The sequence below is a fragment of the Haematobia irritans genome, chromosome 2 (assembly GCF_050003625.1).
Source record: "Haematobia irritans isolate KBUSLIRL chromosome 2, ASM5000362v1, whole genome shotgun sequence".
Lineage (NCBI taxonomy): Eukaryota > Metazoa > Arthropoda > Insecta > Diptera > Muscidae > Haematobia > Haematobia irritans.
In genome coordinates, this window is record NC_134398.1 from 140,448,287 (window position 1) to 140,460,832 (window position 12,546).

At 29.7% G+C, this 12,546-nt stretch overlaps 1 protein-coding gene across 9 annotated transcripts in view; it reads right to left on the reverse strand.

The window, feature by feature from the left end:
* Positions 1-12,546, reverse strand: part of Naprt (nicotinate phosphoribosyltransferase) — a 90,467-nt gene that overhangs the window by 26,874 nt on the left and 51,047 nt on the right. For all 9 annotated transcript variants that reach the window (XM_075296256.1, XM_075296248.1, XM_075296255.1 and 6 more), the window contains exons 4-5: positions 10,915-11,125; positions 10,662-10,789 (exon numbers count right to left, since the gene is read on the reverse strand). In XM_075296256.1, coding sequence (XP_075152371.1) covers positions 10,662-10,789; positions 10,915-11,125 — 339 coding nt within the window. The remainder of the gene's footprint in view (positions 1-10,661; positions 10,790-10,914; positions 11,126-12,546) is intronic.

Here is a 12,546-nt window from a genome sequence, read left to right on the forward strand (position 1 = left end):
CAAGAAGTGCTAATATATGGGAATAGGATATACTAGGATAATGTATGTGTGTATCCGCGTCCAAAATCGAAAGTAAGTTTGTAGACATAACAAAATCACCCACGTTACCGGTGGTAGTCATGAAACAATTGCATACTATTCTTCATTTAAATAAGGTAAGCTGGAGATTCGCCTAAAGTGGATATTCCTTGTTTTGTTATTAAATCGAGCCTTCATGATCCTTAAATCATTTTTTTTTACTAGAGGCGGCCATTTAATATACATTTTGTTATATGCCTAACTTTATTACAGGTCTAAGAACCATAAATAATATACAAAATTTGGAGAACATTTAATCAAAAACTACAAAACAAACAACCATTTTTGAAAATTTTATTTCTATAGAAAATTTGTGTCACAATTTTATTTTTGACAAAATTTTATTTCTATAGAAAATTTTGACAAAATTTTATTGCTATAGAAAATTTTGTCAAAATTTTATTCCACTATAGAAATTTGGACAAAAATGTATTTCTACAAAAATTTATTTCTAAAGAAATTTTTACCAAAAATTTATTTCTATAGAAAATTTTTGTTAAAATTTTATTTCTATAGAAAATTTTATATCTATAGAAATTTTTTGTCAAAATTTTATATCTATAGAAAATTTTGCCAAAATTTTATTTCTATAGAAAATTTTGACAAAATTTTATATCTATAGAAAATTTTATCAAAATTTTATTTATTTATTTGTTCCCAAAATTTTATTTCTCTATAGAAAATTTTGTCAAAATTTTATTTCTATAGAAAACTTTGTCAACATTTTATTTCTCCAAAAAATTGGACAAAAATTTATTTCTATAGAAAATTTTGTCAAAATTTTATTTCTCTAGAAAACTTTGACAAAAATTTATTTCTATAGAAAATTTTGCCTAAAATTTATTTATATAGAAAGTTTTGTCAAAATTTTATATCTACAGAAAATTTTGCCAAAATTTTATATCTATAGAAAATTTTGTCAAAATTTTATTTCTATAGAAAATTTTGTCAAAATTTTATTTCTATAGAAAAATTTTGTCACAATTTTATTTCTATAGAAACTTTTTTTATTTCTATAGAAAATTTTGTCTAAATTTTATATCTATAGAAAGTGTTGTCAAAATTTTATTTCTATAGAAAATTTTAACAAAATTTTATATCTATAGAAAATTTTGTCAAAATTTTATTTCTTTAGAAAATGTTCCGAAAATTTAATTTCTATAGAAAATTTTGTCAAATTTTTATTTCACTACAGAAATTTGGACAAAAATGTATTTCTATAGAAAATTTTGTCTAAATTTTATTTCTTTTTACCAAAAATTTATGTATATAGAAAATTTTGTTAAAATTTTATATCTATAGAAAATTTTGTCAAAATTTTATTTCTATCGAAAATTTTTGTCAAAATTTTATTTCTATCGAAAATTTTGTCAAAATTTTATTGCTATAGAAAATGTTGTCAAAATTTTATTGCTATAGAAAATGTTGTCAAAATTTTATTTCCATAGAAAATTGTGTAAAAAGTTTATTTCTATCGAAAATTTTGACAAAATTTTATTTCTATGGAAATAAAATTGTATTTCTCTATAGAAAATTTTGTCAAAATTTTATTTCTATAGAAAATTTTGACAAAATTTTATATCTATAGAAAATTTTGTCAGAATTTTATTTCTATAGAAAATTTTGTGAACATTTTATTTCTCCAAAACAATTGGACAAAAATTTATTTCTATAGAAAATTTTGTAAAATTTTATTTCTCTAGAAAACTTTGACAAAAATTTATTTCTATAGAAAATTTTTGTCAAAAATTTTATTTCTGTCGAAAATATTGTCAAAAATTTATTTCTATAGAAAATTTGTGTCACAATTTTATTTTTGACAAAATTTTATTTCTATAGAAAATTTTATTGCTATAGAAAATTTTGTCAAAATTTTATTTCACTATAGAAATTTGGACAAAAATGTATTTCTATAAAAATTTTGACAAAAATTTATTTCTAAAGAAATTTTTACCAAAAATTTATTTATATAGAAAATTTTGTTAAAATTTTATATCTATAGAAAAGTTTGTAAAAATTTTATTTCAATAGAAAATTTCGTAAAAATTTTATTTCTATAGAAATATTTTGTTAAAATTTTATTTCTATAGAAAATTTTATATCTATAGAAATTTTTTGTCAAAATTTTATATCTATAGAAAATTTTGCCAAAATTTTATTTCTATAGAAAATTTTGACAAAATTTTATATCTATAGAAAATTTTGTCAAAATTTTATTTCTATAGAAAACTTTGTCAACATTTTATTTCTCCAAAAAATTGGACACAAATTTATTTCTATAGAAAATTTTGCCTAAAATTTATTTATATAGAAAGTTTTGTCAAAATTTTATATCTATAGAAAATTTTGCCAAAATTTTATATCTATAGAAAATTTTGTCAAAATTTTATTTCTATAGAAAATTTTGTCAAAATTTTATTTCTATAGAAAAATTTTGTCACAATTTTATTTCTATAGAAACTTTTGTCCAAATATTATTTCTATAGAAAATTTTCCCAAAATTTTATTTCTCTATAGAAAATTTTGTCAAAATTAAATTTCTATAGAAAATTTTGTCAAAATTTTATTTCTATAGAAAATTTTCCCAAAATTTTATATCTATAGAAAGTGTCGTCAAAATTTTATTTCTATAGAAAATTTTGTCTAAATTTTATATCTATAGAAAGTGTTGTCAAAATTTTATTTCTATAGAAAATTTTAACAAAATTTTATATCTATAGAAAATTTTGTCAAAATTTTATTTCTTTAGAAAATGTTCCGGAAATTTTATTTCTATAGAAAATTTTGTCAAATTTTTATTTCACTATAGAAATTTGGACAAAAATGTATTTCTATAGAAAATTTTGTCAAAATTTTATTTCTCTAGAAAATTTGACAAAAATTTATTTCTAAAGAAATTTTTACCAAAAATTTATGTATATAGAAAATTTTGTTAAAATTTTATATCTATAGAAAATTTTGTCAAAAATTTATTTCTATCGAAAATTTTTGTCAAAATTTTATTTCTATAGAAATTTTTGTCAAAATTTTATTGCTATAGAAAATTTTGTCAAAATTTTATTGCTATAGAAAATGTTGTCAAAATTTTATTTCCATAGAAAATTGTGTAAAAAGTTTATTTCTATCGAAAATTTTGACAAAATTTTATTTCTATGGAAATAAAATTGTATTTCTCTATAGAAAATTTTGTCAAAATTTTATTTCTATAGAAAATTTTGACAAAATTTTATATCTATAGAAAATTTTGTCAGAATTTTATTTCTATAGAAAATTTTGTGAACATTTTATTTCTCCAAAACAATTGGACAAAAATTTATTTCTATAGAAAATTTTGTCAAAATTTTATTTCTCTATAAAACTTTGACAAAATTTTATTTCTATAGAAAATTTTGTCAAAATGTTATTTTACAGACAATGTTGTCAAAATTTTATTTCTATAGAAAATTTTTGTCCGAATTTTATATCTATAGAAATTTTTTGTTAAATTTTTATATCTATAGAAGTTTTGTCAAAATTTTATTTCTATAGAAAATTTTCCCAACATTTTATTTCTATAGAAAATTTTCCCAAAATTTTATTTTTGTCAAAATTTTATATCTATAGAAATTTTGTCAAAATTTTATTTCTATAGAAAATTTTCCCAAAATTTTATTTCTATAGAATATTTTTCCAAAATTTTATTTCTATAGAAAATTTTGTCAAAATATTATTTCTATAGAAAAATTTCTCAAAATTTTATTTCTCTACAGAAAGTTTTGTCAAAATTTTATTTCTATAGAAAATTTTGTCAACATTTTATTTCTCTAGAAAATTTGGACAAAAATTTATTTCTATAGAAAATTTTGTCAAAATTTTATTTCTATAGGAATATTTGTCAAAATTTTATTTCTATTGAAATTTAGTTAAACATTTTATTTATATCAAAAATTTGTGAAGTACCTCTTAGTTGGAGAAAAATATTCTGCAAAATCTACCAAAACATCAAGAATTCTTCCAATCTACCAATCAGTAAAAAATTTACCATTTTTTTTAGAATTCTATCAACTGTGGCAACCGTGATTATGAAGCTGCATCTTGAATACATAAATCAAATTAGGGACACTCAAGGCTAGGCTGATTGGTGTACTACGTAATTTGTAACCACACATTCTCCTATTCAAATTTCGTGCAGTATATTAGTTCTAGTGTTAAGTACTTCTTATGGATTGTTACACAAAAGCACATCAGCAGGTGTTGTGAAGGCATGGAATTCCCCCAACAATAATAACGAAGGAAAACTTTTTTTGTTTGCAAAATTGTTGTAAGCTTTTGAAATGCTTTGAAATTTTTAAATTTATGTACTGGGGTACTTTTTGAACCACTTTGTAGTTTTCAAAAAAAAAATAGTTAAACAATTGCTTGAATTTTCCTTTCAACCATACGTGGATTTGCGTCATTAACTCGATGGTTAGGTTCAAATAAATCATCCAGACCAATTGTCAAGTAAAGAAAATGCAAATAGTCTTTGACGTTTCCCGTTTTGATATTTGAAATATGGGACAGTGTTGGTAAACAAACAGAAGATACATAAATCAATAACACAATTTTCAACGAAAGAAATTTATTTGAAAAGAGATACCTTAAAATGTATGCCAACGTACATTAATTGATTGTTATGAACTAAACTATTGAGTTATCGGAAATGTATATTTTTAATACATAGTACATTTCCAATTTTTGATAATTTTAAGTAAAAAAGGAAATTAAATAAAATATAAGTTTAATTAAAATTTTAAATAAATCGACTTAGAGTATAAATACTGTAATTGTTTCAAGGAGGCAAAGAAACAATTAGAGAACAGTATGCATAAGAGCAATAGAGATAAATGGGAAGAAGTAAGATTCGACATAAACAATAATCCTTGGACACTAGGATACGAGGTTGTTACGCAAAAACTCGGCATGTCCGATAGACAAGATGGACGAGAATAAAAATTGAAATATCGTGGAAACTTTATTCCCAAGGCATGATATCAGAGAAATCGAAAACGAAACAGAAACTCTCACAAACATCTCTGTTTTCCCAACGGAGGAACTATAAAATACTGCCAAAAGCCCAGATGTGTGGAAAGAACAAAGATTAGTTCTTATCAACAAGGGCGACCAAGTGACACCGTCGTCTTAAAGACCCATTGCACATGCTGGACATATCTGGAAGCTATTCAAACGGCTCATGAAAACAATACTGGCATTTTGCCGCTTAAGGTGGACAGTCGTAATATGCACCCTAAGACGATATTTCACATAAAGAAATACTTAATGACAATATTGAAAGACTAACTTTGAAGCTTAAAAACGTTTAGATGTATGTCACTGCAATGAAAAAAATATTTACGTGATATTAAAGATTATGCAACCTAAATTTTAGGATGCGCAATTGACACACTATTAAGGACAAATTTCTTTAAAATAATGAAATTTTTATTAAAAGAAAGGTTATAATCTTTGCTTCAAAATTTTTTTCATTAAATTTAGGACACAAATTTTGTAAATTTGCGTCCCTCCGTTAAATTCGTAAAATTTTCCTTAAAATAAAGAAGCACATTTTTGATGTAAAGAAATCGTCCTTAAATTAACTGAAATATAGAATCTTTAGATTTAAGATAAAAATACTTATATGTAGGCTAAGACTTATTTTGAAGATTTAGCATCTTTGGTTTAAAGTTTTTTTTTTTTTTTTGAATTAAGAAAATATTTTTTACTTCGAAGTATCCGTCATAATTTGGATTTTTAAACTGGCATTTGTTTGTACACACAAAAAAATTCTGGTTCAATCACGAAATTAATAGATCCAATTAATTTTTTAATTGAAATGTCTTCAATCACAGAAATGATAGTACTAATTAAAAAATTAATTGAAGGCCAAATAAAAAATTAATTGATCCAATTAAAAAATTAATTGATACTATTAATTTTTGTGATTGATTTTTGTTTCAATTAAAAAATTTGTGGAATCAATGAAATTTTTAGTTGAATATTTTTTAAAACTCAATTAAAATTTTAATTGGAAAAATTTTCGTGAATTTTTTTTTCTGTGTATGTGAATAGTTTTATTAATACACCGAAAAAATATAATGAAAATTCGATAAATGAGATCTGAATCCAAATTTTAATTTTATTGATCCTTCATTTAAGGCCAGATAGGTCGCCAAAATCCTTAAAGGAGGTCCAAATCTTTGGATTCAAGTAAACTTTTTTGTTTTGAGTGTATACAGAACCCCAGAAAAATCGATGTAACCTCAGGTAATGCTCAAGGTTCTATCCTCGGAAGATCTGTGGAATGCAACATAAGACGAAATACTGAATTTGCCCATGCCATTCATTCCTTGTTATCTACGCTGATACTATAGACGACATGAGAAATTGAAGTTTTTGTCTGGAAACAAACTAAAAGGGCACTATCACGGCCGTGTTGGTCCATCGCGAAGTAATGAAAAATCTATTTCCAAGTTTAAAACATAGCTCGATGAAGAGGGATGGATTTTAGCCCGTATTTGCGATGTGATGGATGTGGATGCATTCGCAGATGCACAGTGATATCGAAACAGTTTTACCAGGCTATTTTTTAACCTTCCCCCAAATATTAAGAAACCCCTCTAGATTGTTTTACATAGTTTTCAAAAGTTTTTAGGAATGTAAATAGGTACAAAATAATTTTCAAAATTTTGTAAAAAAAAGATCCTGAAGTGATATAAAAATTAATTAAAAAATATATGTATGTATAAATGAAAATGAAAAAATATAGAAATAAAATGTTGACTAAATTTTCTATGGCAATAAAATTTTGGTAGATTATTTTTGGCTCGAGTGGCAATCGTGATTTTTCTGTGATTGGGGATCGATTTATCTGGGAGCTATATATAACTATAGATCGATACGGACCAATTTTTGCATGGTTGTTATCGGCCATATACTAAGACCACATACCAAATTTCAACCGGATCGGATGAATTTTGCTCCTCCAAAAGGCTCCGGAGGTCAAATCTGGGGATCGGTTTACATAAGGGCTATATATAATTATGGGCCGATATGGACCAATTCTGACATGGTTGTTAGAGACCATATACTAACACCACGTACCAAATTTCAACCGGATCGGATGAAATTTGCTTCTCTTAGAGGCTCCGCAAGCCAAATCTGGGGATCGGTTTATATGGGGGCTATATATAATTAGGAACCGATGTGGACCAATTTTTGCATGGTTGTTAGAGATTATATGCTGACACCATGTACCAAATTTCAGCCGGATCGGATGAAATTTGCTTCTCTTAGAGGGCTCCGCAAGCCAAATCTGGCGATCGGTTTATTTGGGGGCTATATATAATATAGATCGATAGCGAAATGTACCAAATTTGAACCGGATCGGATGAATTTTGCTCCTTCAAGAGGCCCCGGAGGTCAAATCTGGGGATCTGTTTATATAAGGGCTATATATAATTATTGACCGATATGGACCAATTCTGGCATGGTTGTTCGATACCATATACTAACACCACGTACCAAATTTCAACCGGATCGGATGAAATTTGCTTCTCTTAGAGTTTCCGCAAGCCAAATCTGGGGATCGGTTTATATGGGGGATATATATAATTATGAACCGATGTGGACCAATTTTTGCATGGTTGTTAGAGGTCATATGCTGACACCATGTACCAAATTTCAGCCGGATCGGATGAAATTTGCTTCTCTTAGAGGCTCCGCAAGCCAAATCTGGGAGTCCGTTTATATGGGGGCTATACGAAAAAGTGAACCGATATGGCCCATTTGCAATACCATCTGAACTACACGAATAACCACTACTTGTGCCAAGTTTCAAGTCGATAGCTTGTTTCGTTCGGAAGTTAGCGTGATTTCAACAAACGGACATTCTTAGAACGACTCTGAATTTCACCACGACCCAGAATATACTCGTCAAAATATAATTAAGATTAATAACTGGATTAATTAGTTTGCAAAGACTGGTAACGAGAAAAAAATATCTTTATACCCTCCACCATAGGATGAGGGGTATATTAACTTTGTCATTCCGTTTGTAACACATCGATATATTGCTCTAAGACCCAATAAAGTATATATATATATACTTTATTGGGTCTTAGAGCAATATTTCGATGTGTTACAAACGGAATGACAAAGTTAATATACCCCTCATCCTATGGTGGAGGGTATAAAAAGAAAAACAAGTTATGTACAAATATAGAACACAATTTTCCTAAAAAATAAAATAGTTCATATTTTCCTAAAATGGGAGAAAGTGTCTTAAGTTGAGTTCATAAGTCTTGAGTAAATTTTACTTGTATCTGTCTTGAACTTCGTATGGCGCTAATGGCATTTTAACAATTTTTGAATCCAATTTTTTTCCTTCAACATATGAAATTTTCTGAAACAACTGACATTATTTTTAACACATTTTTTTCAATTTGACAAAAGTATAAATTTTATAAAGTATAAAATTTTCTAAAATAAACCTACCAACTTTAATTTCCATTTTCAGACTCGACTTTCAGTTGAAATTATGCTATATTTCTAATTAATCTTTAAAATAAAACATGTCCTATTTTCGAACATCATTTTGCATTGTAGTCAAGATGAAAAAAGACAACAAATTTAAAGACAATTTCATTAATTAAAAAAAAAAAAATTGAGTAATTAAAGTCAGGTTGACCTTAGACCAAACATTTTTTCTTCTAAAGGGTGATACGGTCAAAATTTGGTCAATATAAACTTGACGTATTTCTTTCAATTTTGCATTTAAAAAACCTGAACACCCCTCATTTTGAAGGTGTGTGTGTGTGTAGAATGTTGCTCCTATTTTGATTTTGGAATTCACTCTTCAGTTGTCAAAATGCCGTCCAAGCAAGAAGAGCAGCGTATCAAAATTTTGCTCGCGCATCGCGAAAATCCGAGCTACTCGCACGCAAAGCTGGCAAAATCGCTAAAAGTTGCCAAATCAACCGTTACAAATGTAATTAAAGTGTTTGGGGAACGTTTGTCGACAGCCAGGAAGTCTGGATCGGGGGGAAATCGAAAACCGGAAGCCGCTGAGACGACAAAGAGAGTTGCCGGTAGTTTCAAGCGAAACCCTAACCTCTCTCTCCGAGATGCCGCAAATAAGCTGGGTGTATCGTCTACAACCGTGCATCGAGCCAAAAAACGAGCCGGACTATCGACTTACAAGAAGTTAGTGACTCCAAATCGCGATGATAAACAAAATACGACGGCCAAAGCGCGATCCCGGAGGCTGTACACGACGATGCTGACGAAGTTTGACTGCGTGGTAATGGACGACGAAACCTACGTCAAAGCCGACTACAAGCAGCTTCCGGGACAGGAGTTTATACGGCAAAAGGAAGGGGAAAGGTAGCAGATATTTTCAAGCACATAAAACTGTCAACGTTCGCAAAGAAATATCTGGTTTGGCAAGCCATCTGTACCTGTGGCTTGAAAAGCAGCATTTTCATAGCTTCCGGGACTGTCAACCAAGAAATTTACGTGAAAGAGTGTTTGAATAAACGTCTGCTGCCTTTCCTGAAGAAACACGGTTGTTCCGTACTGTTTTGGCCGGATTTGGCATCTTGCCATTACGGTAAAAAGGCCATGGAGTGGTACGCCGCCAACAACGTGCATGTGGTTCCCAAGGACAAGAACCCTCCCAACACGCCAGAGCTCCGCCCAATTGAGAAATACTGGGCTATTGTCAAGCGGAACCTAAAGAAGACCAAAAAAAGTGCTAGGGACGAGCAGCAGTTCAAGGCAAACTGGCTTTCTGCGGCGAAGAAGGTGGACAAGGTGGCTGTACAAAATCTGATGGCAGGTGTCAAGCGTGAGGCCCGGCAATTCGGATTTGGAAAAGCGAAAACCTAACTGAATATTTTTCCTGAATTTTATACTAATTGAACTTGAACAAGAAATTTAATTTGATTTTTTAAATAAACGATTTCACCGATTTATACGCGTTTTCCCTTGACCAAATTTTGACCGTATCACCCTTTATTTTATGATACCCATTTTTAAGTCGAATCACTTAATTATAAGGACAATACGACTTCATTGAAAAGTTCATCGACTTTTGGACAAGGAAAAATTCTTTATATTAGAAAAATGCGTCTTCTATGCTAAGCAAAATTTACATTCGTATTTTAAGGACATGAAATCTTTGATCTCACGACAATATTTTTTTCAGTGCAGAGAAACTTCGCTTTTGTCAAATGGGGTTTTAAATGTTATGTTTTACTGAAATTATTATATCACCCTCTTAGAGAGCATATATCAAAAATTTCGTGGCAATGTGACAGCTATATGACAACAGTTCACGTGTATAGGCTTGCTTCCTTTCAATTTACAACCAAATTCCATGACCTTACTTATCAATCAAACAGTGATATTTAACACATCATGGTTCCAATGACGAAATAACACAGCAAAAATTCAATCAGACTTTAAGAGAATTGACACCACATCGATGAAAATGACAAAGAAAATTTACAACCACCTACAATAATATTTCAATATATGCATACATCATACACTTTCGATACACTTACCAATATATGAATATTTGGAAGCAGAAAGACCACCATCAGGACCTTGAGCTCGCCTTAAACCGAATTCCAATAGTTTCACATGTTTACCGGCTACCATGCGATAACGTGCAGCATTTGTTGCCATTAAACTGGAAAGAAACATGAAAAGTATTAGTCTGGGAGGGAGCTATGGTGTTTTTTTCCTGTTTGGCAACTATAAATCAAAATCGCAACCAAACCAAAGGATGTAGTTTTGAAAATTTCAAAAACAAACCTTGCATAGTTGACTAATGTCAATAGTGTTGTTTCCAATATTTGTACTATGATCAAAGGACCTTCGACTTTTATTATCGGCACTCTTGGAAATGCCACGGTTCCTTCATCAATGGCATATAGGGTAACATCTTTGGCTGTTAGATTGCCTAAATAGTCGAAGAATTCATTTTCTGTGCCCTCAGGTAAGGTTTGTCTTAAGTATTCAATATCTGGAAATGTAAGAAAAAAAAATATTTTAGTAAAAACACAAGTACATACGGCCGTAAGTTCGGCCAGGCCGAATCTTATGTACCCTCCACCATGGATTGCGTATAAACGTCTACGAAAGACTGTCATCCACAATCGAATTACTTGGGTTGTGGTATCTCAAAACTTCTTAACATCGTTTTCTAAATTGTGAGTTAGTCCATACGTTGTATATATTAGACAAAAAGTTATGTATAGTGAAGTCTACAAATATTTACGAATCGATGTGGACTTTTGCACGGTGCGTAGAGAGCCAGAATTGAAATATGGGGGTCGCTTATATGGGGCCTATATACCAATTTTTGTGTGATTGGGGATCGATTTATCTGAGGGCTATATATAACTATGGACCTAGTTAGGCATATAACTATGGACCTAGTTAGGCATGGTTGTTAAGCATGTTAAATTTCATTTGGTACATTGTGCTAGTATGCTAGGATGAAATTTGCTTCTCCAAGAGGCTCCAAAACCAAATATCGGGATCAGTTTATAAGGGGGCTATATATGATTATGGACTGATATGGACCACTTTTGGCATGGTTGTTAAATATCATAGACTACCACCACGTACCAAATTTCAGATGAATTTTGCTTCTCCAAAAGGCACCGGAGATCAAATATGGTTTATATGGGGGCTATATATAATTATGGACTGATATGAACTAATTCCTGCATGGTTGTTGGATACCATATACTAACATCACGTACCAAATTTCATCCGAATCGGATGAATTTTGCTCTTCCAAGGGGCTCCGGAGGTCAAATCTGGTGATCGGTTTATATGGGGGCTATATATAACAGGTTGGCTGATAAGTTCCCGGTCTGACACATAGATGGCGTCGCTAGTATTAAATGCATATTATTTTTATATAGTACCAACCTTCAAATGATTCGTGTCAAAACTTGACGTCTGCAAGTCAATTAGTTTGTAAAATAGAACGTCTTTTGTGAAGCAACTTTTGTTATTGTGAAAAAATGGGAAAAAGGAATTTCGTGTTTCGATAAAATACTGTTTTCTGGAGGGAACAAATACGGTGGAAGCAAAAACTTGGCTTGATGAGTTTCCGGACTCTGCCCCAAGGAAATCAACAATAATTGATTGGTATGCAAAATTCAAGCGTGATGAAATGAGCATGGAGGACGGTGAACGCAGTGGACGTCCGAAAGAGGTGGTTACCGAAGAAAACATTAAAAAAAATCCACAAAATGATTTTGAATGACCGTAAAATGAAGTTGATCGAGATAGCAGAGGCCTTAAAGACATCAAAGGAACGTGTTGATCACATCATTCATCAATATTCGTGTTGGTCATATCATTCATCAATATTTGGATATGCGGAAGCTCTGTGCAAAATGGGTGCCGCGCGAGCTCACATGTGACCAA